The following is a 14,975-nucleotide window of genomic DNA, read 5'->3' on the forward strand; positions in this document are numbered from 1 at the left end:
CAGGAGGGAACTTTTGGGGATGATGGAACTGTTTCGATATCATTATTGTGATAGTACATACATGACTCAATACACTATTAAAACCAATTTTTTGGTTTTACATAGCATGGAATTACATAGCACGGGACAATTTTTACTGCATGTTTGGGGAGAAAATGTCCTAAAACTATAATGAAAGCAAGTATTTCAAAGTATAAACAACACTAGAACATGCCCAGCAATACTCCTAACACTTCAGAGGTGAAAGGACCCTCAGGTCATCTACTGATTCCCAAAACAGGAACTTCTGTTCTTTTAAGCCCCCAAATCTCTGAAGGTGTTCTAGAGGTCTAATGCATTGAGTTGGAGGTAATGTCTTCAATGAAACTGATAAAATGAAAACTTCCGGAGGATGGCAAAGCAGAAGTACTCTTACCTTTTCCAGCTCTGTATCTTGGAATGGGAACTGTCCTACCACCTTTTTATACATGTCTTCACTTGTTACTGGTATAGGACTGTAGTTGTCAGAATCAAGTATGTTTCTAGGAAGAAAAAGAAGGAAGGAAGGGTGGGCTGGTTAATCACTGTAATGATCACAAGTAATTTTCAGGTAAACTCAAATGGTTGCGTATTTCTAACTGCCCAAACCAATGTTTTCCAGTCCCTATTCTATTCCTTCCACAATGACGCTACCTGTTTCAGGTAAAAACATCTTTAACAGAAGAGCAAAAGAAAACTACGCTCTGAAACAAAGGGAACATAGTTACAAATATGAGCTCATAGTATCTGAGATTTAAAGAAGAGACAAACTTTCATAGCAACATGTAGAAGCCGTGAGGCAAATGAGTAGTAAACAACAAAAGGATGGATGCTTGCAAGAAAAGCAGAAAGGTTTTATCTGGGGTTTTTCTGTTTGCTTGTTTTTAAAGAAAACATATTTGATTATGTTCTTTATTCTTGTACTAGATCATCTATTCTAACTTTCAAAACTGGCAGATGAGGAAAAGTAAATCCAAATTACATTCATTTACTTTCACCTACTGTTCTGTACTAAGGATGAACTTCCCTCATAGGAACAGGCCCCTTAATGAGACTGGAGGCTCTCTAAAAGCAGAGACCATACTACCAAAATCAAAGTCAAATTTACTGAAGGCGTCGGATCAGGCACTTTCGAGACCATGGGTAGATGATGTTACTAATTTTCAAGGTTCCTACAGACAGAATCCTCCCTTAAATACAACTGTACCATTAGTAAGATTAAAGGAAAAATGTAAGATCTTAAAGTTAGAAGAATCTGAAAACAGGGTAAGCTGATCTGGGGACAGGGTCTTGCGCTAAAGCAGGAAGACCACTTTAAATAAAAGCATGAAGGCTCAAAAGGAGAAGAAACTCAAGTGATCTGACATGGGTTGTGTGCCAGGAAAACAGTCCAAGGAGATATCTGTCAGTGCGAGGTGTAACAGAGTAGATCTCATATTACTGTATACATGATGCATGATGTAATAACTAAATAATACACTTCAAACACAGCATTGTAATAGATCTCTTCTCTAAATGTAGAGAAGGACGCATTTGAGGAATCACATGAGTAAGTCTTCAAAAAAGGGTCTCAAAAAAGCCTAAATTATTCAAAGGGGCTCAAAGCTACTACTCTATGAGTGAGCTATAAACTAGCCATAATCACCAAAAAATATATTAAGAAGACACAAGATGATTTGAATGGTATGAACTAAGGTATCGGACATTTATTCAAGGGGTGGGGGGAGAGAGGAGCCAAAATGAGGTCTGGAACTCTCCACATAGTAGACCTGATACACTGAGATCACATATCTTGGGAGCTTTGAAACATTTCTACAATGTGCTTGAATTCTGAATCATAACTTGGATCAAAGCTGGAATAGATAAGCCACACATACTTGTTGCTTATTATATCTGAGAAGACTTATGTATAAACATGTGTATACACACCAGCACATATGTGCACACGCACATACAACCACACACGACCACAGATCATTTCTCACCTGAAGATACCTGCCCACTTCTTTAGCAGAGTTTCACTGTACTGATCTCTGATTTCCAACAGCATGTCAAAAAGCTGATTTACAGGAAAACCATACACCTGAAACAAAATAAGAAAATGTCTTCATTTTACAGGGCAATTTTTTTTAGGAGAAACATGAGAGAAATCAGGCACTGAAATACATTATCATTCAATTTAAATGAAAGCATGACAGCAGCATGTTTCATTCCCACCTAACGTCTAGTACTTATCTCTCAAGAATTAAAAGATACCTATAAAAATATTTAAGCCAGTCAGAAAAAAAATAGAAAGATAAAAATTAAAATCAATATATACCATGTACCATGTCCACAAAGTTCTCCCGGGAACTCCTCATGTCCCCTTAGCAAACTTCATGAGTAGGGAGAGAAATCTGAAATGCTACCCACTTCTAATGCTATCCTTATGGGATATGATTGGTGGTTCAAGTCAAAAATTGTTATTCAAGATAGTAGTTAAAAAACTCCAAAATCATTCAAGCACTGTATCTGAGTTAAGGACATTTTTTAAAAAAAACTAATGTAGTGAGTGGTTCAATTAATTGACTAGCTCCGAGCAAAAAAAAAAAAAAAAAAAAAAAAAGGAGGGGGCTGGAACTATTTATGAGAATATAAATTGGTCAAGGTAATGATCAGGAAATGCTATATAAAGATAAGATCTAGCTCTAGGAAAAGAAGAAACACAACTAAGAACTAAAAGGCATTTACTCAAGCTGGGTAGGAGAGGGAAAGATCTGGAGCTGGTGGATACTACCCTAGATCACTCTATGTAAACAGAAGTCACAAACCTGAAGCGTGTCAGCAAATAGCACAATGAGGTTCTTCAAATCCAACACGAGGTTTGGATCAGAGCAGTAAGACTAAAGGAAATAAAAGACAATGAGGAAAAAACATCTTAATTATTTAAAATAAACCTACATTTTGAATTCTTTCAGTGCTTAATGTTTTACCTGGTGAAGGGTCTCTAGAATGGGTCTAACCCTAACCTTTTCCTGGCTCAAGGTAACACCAGATTTAGCCAGGGAAGAGATGGGTAGAGCCTCCCACAAGCCATGATCTACATTTTTAACAGCTGGAAATTTAAAAACATACTTCTAAATAATTCTTCAGTCAAAAAAGAATTCAAAATTGATACTGCAGATTATTTTAGAATAAACAACAGTATAATACTTGATATCAAAGCCTATGCAGTGTGCCTAAAGCCATTTCAAAATACATTTATACTTTTAGAGACAAACAGAAAACACAGAAGATTGAAAATAAATTAAGCACTCAACCCATGAAACTCTAAAAGCCAAAATTAACCATAAGTATATGACAGATCAATTTTGATCAAATGAGAAGGGGAAATAATATAGAGAAGATATGAAAGACTTCATCAATGAAACCAAAAGCTCACTAAAAATATCAATGAAACAGACATGAATCATGAGAGACTATGGACTCTGAAAAACAATCTAAGGGTTTTGAAGGGGCGGGGGGTGGGAGGTTGGGGGAACCAGGTGGTGGGTATTAGAGAGGGCATGGATTGCATGGAGCACTGGGTGTGGTGCAAAAACAATGAATACTGTTACGCTGAAAAGAAAAAAAAATTTTTTTTAATTAAAAAAAAAGAAGAAACAGACAAATCTTGGGCAAACCTGATTAAACAAGAGAAAACAAAGGTAAAGAACACAAGGAATACAAAGAGAAAATAAACATAAATACAGAGGAAAAGTTACACAAACGAGTCCATGTATAATCTCTTATCAATAAAACTGAAAATTGAAACGACATGGAAGATAGGTTCTGTGCACAGGAGTCAAAGATGCATGTCACTATGTGAAAAATGTGAAATTTTGATATTCAAATTCTCTTGATTACAGTCTGGTTCCTTCCTCTCTACAGGATCTCCCAATTCCTGAAAGAGGTGTGTTGAATTCTCCCACAATGGTAGGGTTCATCAATTTTTTAAAAGATTTTATTTATTTGACAGAGTGCGAGAGAGCAAGAAAGCACAAGCAAGAGCAGAGGGAGAGGGAGAAGCAGACTCCCTGCTGAGTAGGGAGCCCGACATGGGGCTAGATCCCAGGACCTGAAGATCATGACCTGAGCTGAAGTCAAGACACTTAACCATCTGAGCCACCCAGGCGCTCCGTCTAATGGAATTTAAATTTTTTAAAAAGGCTATTGTCTTTTTGGTGGGTTAAAACTAGAATAATACAAAATATTCCTTTCTTCTCCCACTTAATGGTTTTCAAATTCAATTCTATTTGCCTTGGAGAATATTGTGATTTCTGCTCCTCTGACTTTATTTTCACTCTTTTAAGGTCACCATAATGTATGAGTAGATCTCAGTAAGCAAACTATAAGACAGCCCCTTTGACATTTCCTGTGATTGCTGACATGCTGAACCTACTCCACCTTATTTTCAGTTTTTTATTTACAATGATTTCTTCTTTCTTTTTTATTTCATGGTTCTCGCTGGATCATAGGTTTTGGGGGGGTTCTTTTCTTTTTTTTTTTTTTAATTGCTTTTCAGTGTACTAGAATTCATTGTTTATGCACCACACCCAGTGCTCCATGCAATACGTGCCCTCCACAATACCTACCACCAGGCTGGCCCAACTTCCCACCCCCCGCCCCTTCAAAACCCTCAGATTGTTTTTCAGAGTCCATAGTCTCTCATGGATCATAGCTATTTTTAATTATTTTACAGTGGTCACTAAATAAGTCATACACTTTCTTCCCACTGTTTATATGAAATAATCCGGACTTTACATTAAAAAATTTTTTTTAAGATTTTATTTATTTGACAGAGAACGACACAGTGAGAGAGAGAACACAGGACAGGGAGTGGGAAAGGGAGAGGCAGGCTTCCCTTGCCTGCCTAGGCAGAGAGCCCGATGTGGGGCTCAATCCCAGGACCCTGAGATTTGACCTGAGCCAAAGGCAGACGCTTAACAACTGAGCCACTCAGGTGCCCCTAAGAAAAACTTTTTAAACATTAAGTCTCTCTCCTTCTGTACAGATTCTTAATAGAGTTAAACTTTACAAATAATCAAATACCAGCTAATTAGATTTATCTATAACTGTTGTCCATTTTTTGCACACATTTTATTTAATCCTATCCCATCTTATATTCTGGATTTCTCATTTTTTGTAAAATGCCAATAAAATAGGATAAAGATTAAACTTCGAATCCTCATATGTTTGAAAAAGGCTTTCTTCTGCCCTTAAACTAAAATGCAAAATTTCTGACGTGAAAGAATTATGTCCCATCCTTTACCCTGCTTGACATTCAGTGCAGACTTTTGACTACAGGAATTCAGTCTTTCTTCATTGCAGGGAAATTTCCTTCTTTTAATTCTTTAATTTTTAAAGTCCCCTCCTTTGAGACTATCCTTTCTTTTGAAATCTCTATTAGATATAATCAAAAATTAGTATCAGGTATCCATCCATGTTTCTTAAACTTTCCTTTCACATTTTCCATCGCTTTGTTTGGTCCGTATTTGGGAATATCTATTATGTTTGACTTTTTATTCTTGATCACAGAATGATAGGTAGTTTTATCTGTTTGATCTTTGAATTAAATTTCTCTCTTCGGGTAATCAGAGATTTCCAAGAAAGCAACGTTTATCTTGGGCTCATGTGCTTCTTTCTCCCTCCTTACTACATTTTTTAAAAATTGTGAGTACAGTATACCTCAAGAAAAAAAATGAACAAAACCTATATATACAATTGTACCAGACAAACAAAAAGGAACAGCGCCAGCATGTGGAACATTCCCACATGCTCTCCTCACAGCTCCTTTCCTCCCTACTCACGGAAATAGTATCATGACTTTTATAATTACCTCCATGTCTTTCCTTAGTTTTTTGTTTCTTTGCATTTTTAACTTAACAGACTTTTTTTTGGAACAGTTTCACATTTACAGAGAATACAGAGAGTTCTCATACACTCTGCACACATACACACAGTTTCCCCTATTACAACACCTTGCTTTTGTGTAGTACATTTGTCACAAGGGATGAACGAATATTCACAATTATTAACTAAAGACCATAATTTATATTAGGGTTTACTCTTGTTTTTGTGTATTTTATAGGTTTTAACATATGTATAATGACATATTCCTCCATTACAGTGGCATGTTTCAAAGCCCTAAAAATCTCCTGTGCTCCAAGTAGTCCTCCCTCCCCGAATCCTAGCAACCCCTCATCTTTTTACTGGCTTCATATTTTTGCGTTTTCCAGAATGTCATATAGACGATCTTTGAACTGGCTTAAAAATATTAACAATCAGGTTGTAAGGTATTTATCCTCCCCAAAATAAAACTATTCAGATTTTGACTGTCACTGAATTAAATTTACAGGTCAATTTTGAGAGAACTGATACCCACAATAAGATTTCCAATCAATGAACATGATACAACCCTCAATTTTAATTACATCTTCTTTAATTCATTTTAGTCTCTCAGTAACATTTTAGAATTTTTCTCCAGGAAGGGCTTAACATCTTTTGTTAGGTATAGCGCTATTACTTTTTATTTAGGCTAACTGTACAAATTTTATCTTTTAAAAATTTTAACCTTTCAACTTCTGCTCCAGTTTTATAAAAACAATTGATTTTGTACAATGGTTTTGCATCCAGGAAACATGCTAACCTCTCCTATCAACTGTAATAATTTTTCTGGAAGTTCCTTTAGATTTTCAACGTACAAAAATATATCTGCACAAATAGCAATTTTGTTTCCTCCTTTCAAAGGTTAACATGCTTTATTTATTTATTTTTCTGTCAGGACAGCACTGGATATGACTTCAAGTACAAAACAAAATAGGAGCAATGGCAATTAAATATGGTATTTGTTATAGGTTTCTCAGGATTCTTTTATCGGTTTAAGGAAATTCTCTTACGCTTCTAATTTCCTAAGAGATTTTAGCATAGGCTTACGGTGTGCTTCATTAAATGTTTTTCTGTATCTATTGAAGTTATTTAAATTATATAAATTTTTGTCTTTTAATCTACAAATGCATTAAATTACATTAATAGACTTTGTAACTCTGCACCAAGTTTGCATTTGCCACTATAAACTCTACATATTAATGCTATTTGTAAGTTGTTGGATTCTGTTTTCTAATATTGATTTAGGACTTCTAATCTCTATTTATGAATGAGCCTGATCTATATTTATGAGTTTATGCAATTATACTACCCTCTTCTGGCTTCATTATCAAGATTACATATACTTCATAAAATGAGTTGCTGTTTCCTCTTTTCTGTTCTCTGAGAGTTTGTGTAGAATAGGAATTGAAGACAAAATTCCCTATACCAGGGGATATCTTTTCTTTTTTTTTTTTTTTTTAAGAGAAATTTGGGGTATATATTTTTTTAATTAATTTTTTTTTTTTTAAGTAATCTGTACACACAACATGGGGCTTGAACTCACAACCCGGAGATCAAGAGTTGCATGCTCCTAAGGACTGAGCCAGCCAGATGCCCGCTGGAGATTTCGTTAAGGGAAAAATTTTGACTACTTTTTCTTTTACTTCTGAAAGGAATAGTCCCTTCCAGCTTCATGTGGGGAGGATACCATATTATACGCTTTCTATCTTGGGTGGCCCCAAGAGGCTGTCAAAATCAAAGTTCAAATTGTCTGGACTAACAAGCGACCTCAGGGCAAAGGCAGCTCAAGCGGTTAGCCCATCTCTCAGGCCTCTCAACTTCCCAGGATCTGGCTTGCTAATTCCTTAATATCCTTACCAAGCATTTGAGAACTATAGAACATTTTATATGGTATATACACAAAAACACAGCATTGTTAGTAGTTTCCAGCTGAAAGGTTGATATGTATAACCTAGTCTCCTATATTCCTAAAACCAGGAATGATTATTACTTTGTAAATTTTTCTCCAAGTCCATGAATTATTTGTATTTGCTAAAGAGCAGCACTGGTCCATTAGTTTCCATTATCTTCTATTTGATGTAATTGGTTTTCCTCAAATATTTTATGACTCTTGACTATCCACATTTTCGAATGAAGGACTAGGATGATTAATATGGATAATTTGCAGAAGTTGTTGACTCTGTAAATTTAAGTCTGTTTCCCAAGAAAGTGACTACAGGCTCTTTGTAAGGGGACAGGGCCGATGAATCACTTTGTTCAAAAGTAGCACAAGAGAACTTCACTGATCATACTATTATCTCTTTACATAGATGATAAGCTTGGGCAAAGGAACTGGGTAAGCAGCTGGCTGGCTAAGATTTTTGGAAAGCAGACCTCTAAATAATTTCTTTTATGATTTCTCCCAGGCCCATTCCTGCTCATTGTATGTGTTAACTCTAAATTTAGAGTGTTCCTAGATTCTATTTGGAAGAATATCTCCTACTTTGACAATACCTCTTTCTACCATATTTAACGTAATATTTTCTTGTCTCAGGTTCAGTTAATTTTCTGATTTCCTTTGTTTTCTAAGTTCAAGGAAATTTTTCAAAACTTCTGGTCTACAGATGGTACTTTGTAGAATTTCTCTTTTTATTTTGTCTTTCCGCATGTTATTTGATTAGAAGAATTTGGTTAGAAGATCTAAAAGACAAGTATACTCAGTATACCCTTTTGACTCAAAAAAAAAACAAAATACACAAGCGGGATGGGTATGGACATGGCGTGGGTGTGTATAAAACCACTACCACGGTACACACTGCTGTCTACCTATGACATCAGACTAAAATGTCCAATATTTAATATCTGTAAAACATGAGGTTTTTGCCACACAGTATTACATTGTTCCATAATTCTGAGTACCCTTTCAGTATTATTCCTTTCAGCATTATCAGATGATGTTTATCATATTATTAAAAACTATATTAGTAGATCTTCTAATACTGAACCATTCCTGATACAAACTCTCCTTTGCAGAAGCAAATTATACTTTAATATACTGCTAAATTTGAATTCCAAGCGAGATGGACCATGTAACATCTATAGTGTTTTGAAATCAGCATTGCAAATACTGTACATATTAATACCTGAAACACTATAGCTTTCAAAATGTTTCCAATTTATGCAATGACTAATAATTCAATCAGAAAAAGTGTAGTTTTAAATGTAACATGGAATGTTAGAAAGATATATAGATTTTTGATAAACAAATAACAATCATTCAGATACACTGTTTCTTTTTGAGATTTGTTTTGATGTTTGGGTTTGCTCTTATTTTGGTTTGCTTTGCTGGATAATATGATATATTAAATAAATAGTGTCATGAAATAGAATTAACATTTGCAGCATCAATTACTCTTGTCTCATAATAAATAAAATGACTGTAAATGTATGTGGTGCTGAGTTATGTTTTAATAGCCTTGTTGAGATATAATTCTCATACCACACAACTCACCCATCTGAAGTATATAATTTAATGGCTTTAGTTATTGTATATTCACAGACACGTGCAAACATAACCACAGTCCATTTTAGAAATTTTTTTTTTGCCTCAAAAAGAAAATGCATGTCATTTAAATTATCCTCCCAGCTATTCCAAGCCCAAAGCAACCACTAGTCTACTTTATGCCTCTACAGATTGATGCTGAAATATTGGGAAGAAAAAAGTATTTTGTTATGTATTCTTCAATTCAGAAAAATACGCAATAGATCTACAAAGAAAAGCTCCATGAAGATTAATTTTCTCGGGGCGCCTGGGTTGCTCAGTGGGTTAAAGCCTCTGCCTTCGGCTCAGTCATGGTCTCAGGGTCCTGGGATCGAGCCACGCATCAAGCTCTCTGCTCAGCAGGGAGTCTGCTTCCTCCTCTCTCTCTATCTCTCTGCCTGCCTCTCTGCCTACTTGTGATCTCTATCTGTCAAATAAATAAATAAAATCTTAAAAAAAAAAGATTAATTTTCTCCAGAGATATACACTTTAATCATTAGCATACTTGGAAAGTATCTTGCTCTTCCTGACATCAAATACAACTGCATGATGGAGAAGAGAGGACAGTTTCCTGCTGATCAGATCTGTCGTATGCTCAAATGTGTAAGTCACAGAGAAAAAGGTACGAACCATTACTTTACAAAACAGAAATTGCTTGCAAGAAATCAAAGTTTTCCAAAAGAAAAATGGCTTTTCCCAGGGAAATAATAAAATTGATGAAATCATTGATATGGACAGATATAAACAAAATCAAGGACTCCTCTCCAGAGAATACAGTAATATTTGTTAATAAATATGATTGGGGGGGAAAAACTTTCCTCAAAATATTACCTAAAAAACCCATAAAACATCAAAAATAGGATTTAGATGAAAAGCACACAAAATACTTTACCAAAAACATGTAAGCAAATAATTGAGAAAAATGCATATATTCCTGGTGACAAATAACAGGTACTAAAATATGTCAATTAACTGCATTTTAATGTATAGATTCACTGCATAATAACACTATAGTTCAACTGGGGGGAGGGGTGTTGTAAGTGGTGAAAGGGATGTGACCAAGTGATTCTCAAATTAATCTGGGAGAATAAGAAGAATGTAAATGGTTAGCATATATTAAAAAGAGGATTTTAGAGAACATACACGTTCAGTGGAAACTATGCCATACTACTATATCAATTATAGTAATCAGGTCAATGTCGTATTGGTTCAAGACAGAGAAAAAGAAGAAAAGGAGGGGTGAGAATCTAGACCCCAGCGACAGAGCTTAGTATTTACAAAATATATTATTATATGATAAAGGTAGCCTACAGAATATGCTAGGAAAAAAAAGATGTTATGGACTAAATATTATGCCCCCCAAATTAGTATGTTAGACCCCTAACCCCCAGTGTAGCTATATCTGGAGATGGAACTCCCAGAGTCAAAGGAGGTCAAAGGAGGAAGGGCCCTGATCTGACGGGCTCGGTATCCTTATAAAAGGAGTAGGAGACACTGGAATGCACACTGAGAAAAGGCCATGCGAGGACATGGTGAGAATATAAATCAAGAAGAGAGTTCTCACCAGAAACCAACCACGCTGGCACCCTGATCTCAGAATTTCAGCCTCCAGAACCGTGAGAAAATTAATTTCTGTTGTTTAAGCACCAGTCTATGACACTTCATTATGGCAATCTAAACTGAATAAAATAAGAGATTAATACAATAATGTTATTGGAAGTGATGAGTCATTTTAAAAAATAATTAAAGACAGACTCCAAGGAGTGTCTGGGGGGCTCAGTTAACCACTACCTCTTGGTTCTGGCTCAGGTCATGATCTCAGGGTCACAAGATCAAGCCCATGGCAGGCTCCACGCTCAGTGTAGAGTCTGGTGGGGATTCTCTCCCTCTCCCTCTGCCCCTTCTCCCACTTGCGTGCATGTATGCCCACTCTCTTTATCAAATAGATAAATAAAATATTTTTTTTAAAAAAAGATAGAATCCTGGGGCGCCTGGGTGGCTCAGTGGGTTAAAGCTGCTGCCTTCGGCTCAGGTCATGATCCCAGGATCCTGGGATCGAGCCCCGCATCGGGCTCTCTGCTCAGCAGGGAGCCTGCTTCCCTTCCTCTCTCTCTGCCTGCCTCTCTGCCTACTTGTGATCTCTGTCTGTCAAATAAATAAATAAATTAAAAATTAAAAAAAAAAAAGATAGAATCCTGGGGCACCTGGGTGGCTCACTGGTTTAAACCTCTGCCTTCAGCTTGGGTCATGATCTCAGGGTCCTGGGATTGAGCCCCGCATCGGGCTCTCTGCTCAGTGGGAAGCCTGCTTCCCCCCTCTCTCTCTCTGCCTGCTCCTCTGCCTACTTGTGATGTCTCTCTCTCTGTCAAATTAATAAATAAAATCTTTAAAAAAAAAAAGCCCTCACACCCTATACTAAAATAAACTTTTTATGTCTCTGATATATATGTAAAAAAGTAACTGTACAGAAATACTAAAATAGGGACAAATAACTATATATTCTTTGGAACAAGGAAGACATAAATTGTCAAGCTAAAAATCAAAATATTTACAAAAAATTTTAAACTTCTGTAAAGCTATGGAAAAGAAAAATTAGAGACACATAAAATTAAGAAAAAATATTCACAGCCTATATACCACAACAGAGATTAACATTCAAATTAAAAGCTAGCATCCATTTTTTAATTAATAAATAACAAAATATTTTTAAACTATAAAATATAAAGGCAGTGCATATGAACAGGAAATTTTAAGAAGATATACAAATAACTAAAAAAGAGACTTCTAATTTCAGTATTAATCAAAGAAAAACATGTTAAGATACAATTTCTGACACATTAGGAATGATTTTTTGTTTTTTTTTTTAAGATTTTATTTATTTATTTGACAGAGAGAGAGAGATCACAAGTAGGCAGAGCAGCAGGCAGAGAGAGAGAGAGAGAAGGAAGCAGGCTCCCTGCTGAGAGGGAACCCTATGCAGGGTTGGATCCCAGGACCCTGGGATCATGACCTGAGCCGAAGCAGATGCTTAACAGACTGAGCCACCTAGGCACCCCTCATTTTTTAAATAAAAATAAGTAACAAGTGGTAGAATGTACATAAAAGTGTAAAAAAAATTTTCAAGTCATAACATAGTTACAGGACTTTTTTTTTAAGTCTCGGAACAGGCAGGAACTTTTATATTTTTAAATATGCCAGACTTTATTATGACAAAAGAATAAAATGGTAAAAATGTCAGATGAAGTCCTAGGTCACATACAAGCAATGACAGAAATTTTAAAATTAGATAGATATACAGGGCACCTGGGTGGCCGAGCTGGTTAAATGTCTGCCTTCGGCTCATGTCATGATCTCAGGGTCCTGGGATCCAGCCCCACGTCAGGCTCCCTACTCAGTGGGGAGTCTGCTTCTTCCTCTGCCCCTCCCCTCTGCTCATGCACTCGTTCTCATTCTCTCTCTCTCTCTCTCTCTCAAATAAATAAAATCCTTTTAAAAAAGATCAATATATAAATAGGCAAATATTTAAAATTTCTAAATACTAAAAAAGAAACCATAAATAAAAATAAAAGGAGAAAAACACTGGAAATATATTCAATGACATATCCTCTTTGGTTTCAAATTCACATATTAACCAAAGTCCTACACCATGCAACTTGGATAACACAAAGGCAGAGTAATCATATCCAAAGGAAACTGATGACCTCACCACTCCAAACCATCAAAGGGAAGGAAACCATAAACCTAGGTATTACCTTGATATGCTTTTAACGTTACATTTTATATTTAATCCAATACAAAATAAAATTAATCTTACCACCTAAAAATCTCTCCAATTCATCCACATCTTTCCACATCTACTATTGCCCTTGGTCTAGCTGTCATTATCTCTTGCCTGAATATTAGACTCTCCTACTAATTGTTCTACCCACATTCTTTCTCATCACTCATCCATAATTTAGCCAGAATGGAAATCTGATCTTCTCACTCCAATTTACCCTACCCCCCACAGTGAACACATACACACTCCATTCAACCCAGTGCTTAAAGCATCAAATAAGTCTTGAGTAATACGACATCTATCTACTTTTTTATTTTAACTTCATACCATACCTAACTTTCTACGTTCCGTGTTCTGCCCACTCTGAATATTTTTCAAGTCCCTAAAACGGCTACAATCCCATCAATTACAGATTTTACACATGGTATTTACTCTGGAACACTTGGTGATGGAGAGATAAGAAAGCTGAGGTGTCACGGATTACTTAAGTTTCTAGCTGGCACAACTAGATGGATACTAGAGCCATTTACAGAAATATTCTAGACACTAAATTATCTCCTATTATTAACTCCTCACTATCATTCCTCAAACAGTTCAGATAGAAAAGTACCCCCAAAGCCTGTGTACTACCATCTCTTATACCTAGAATTCCCTTTTAATTGATCTTTCCTTAAATAGTGTCTCCTTGATCTTCTGATCTCAGAATGCCACTTCTGATCAACTAATCAAAACTAGGCACCCTGTTGTCCTAACCTATCACTGTTTTAATTGCATTAGATTATCACTATCTGATATTATTTATTTGTTTATTGGGAACCTCCCCAATGAAAATAACTTTCTGAGAGCAAAGACTTCATCCATCTAGTTCACAGTTGTATTCCCACTGCCAACACATAATCAATGTTTAAGAAGTATTGGATAAATGATTAATTCAGAGCCAACATTATCTATCTGAAATAAAGCAGATTATCATCAAAAATTCACGCTTTGATAAAATATATCAAAATCATGGGAACTCACAATTAGGTAACTTATTGATATGTTGTATGCATTTTTTTTTTCAAAAAATAAGAATAAAACTGTGAACTCCAAACCAGTATTGATTGGCATTATAGAAGGCAATAGAGAGTAGTGGCTGAGTATATGGGCTCTGGAGTCCTGTCTCTGGATTCGAATCCAAGCTCTACCACTTACTGTGTAACAACTAGTCTGGTTACTTAACCTCTCTGAGATTCAGTTTCCCAGACCATAAGGTAAATATAATTAATAATACCTATACCTTATGAAATATATATGAAGTGCATATACCAACCCCTGACACAGAAGATTCCAATAAATGTCAGCTGTTGTCTTTTTTTTGGTTTGTTTTTTGGGGTTTTTTGTTGTTTGTTTGTTTTATTACAGAGAGCATCCAAAAAAAATGGGCTCAGTATTAAAAAGGATGGCAATTTGAAGTGGCTACTTCCATATGTCTTTGAGAGAGATAGCTCCAAGCAGGTGATTCCACACAATACATCCTTGCTGATTTTAAAGCAGTACAACACTGACCAGTACACAGATACTCAGCAGTAAGTGAGAATATCTCACGGGTGTCTTACGTACCGAGTGGGTGCGGAGTGCCGCGATGGTTTTTGAAAGTGCCATTTCCCAAAGTTCATCAATGTAGGCTCTATTCACTAAGCCCTGGGTTGTATGTAAAATGTGATCTTCAACCACAAAAAAACTAAGATGAAGGAAAAAAAAGAAAGTACA

The 14,975-nt window shown here is 35.8% G+C and overlaps 1 protein-coding gene across 6 annotated transcripts in view; it reads right to left on the reverse strand.

Annotated features, from left to right (window-relative positions):
- LOC111148016 (exocyst complex component 6B) overlaps positions 1 to 14,975 on the reverse strand; it is a 622,509-nt gene that overhangs the window by 298,161 nt on the left and 309,373 nt on the right. For all 6 annotated transcript variants that reach the window (XM_022504356.1, XM_022504355.1, XM_022504354.1 and 3 more), the window contains 4 exons: positions 14,826 to 14,946; positions 2,829 to 2,900; positions 2,004 to 2,101; positions 416 to 521 (listed from right to left, as the gene is read on the reverse strand). In XM_022504356.1, coding sequence (XP_022360064.1) covers positions 416 to 521; positions 2,004 to 2,101; positions 2,829 to 2,900; positions 14,826 to 14,946 — 397 coding nt within the window. The remainder of the gene's footprint in view (positions 1 to 415; positions 522 to 2,003; positions 2,102 to 2,828; positions 2,901 to 14,825; positions 14,947 to 14,975) is intronic.

This window comes from Enhydra lutris, unplaced genomic scaffold (assembly GCF_002288905.1).
Source record: "Enhydra lutris kenyoni isolate GAN:26980312 unplaced genomic scaffold, ASM228890v2 scaffoldscaffold18, whole genome shotgun sequence".
Taxonomy (NCBI): domain Eukaryota; kingdom Metazoa; phylum Chordata; class Mammalia; order Carnivora; family Mustelidae; genus Enhydra; species Enhydra lutris.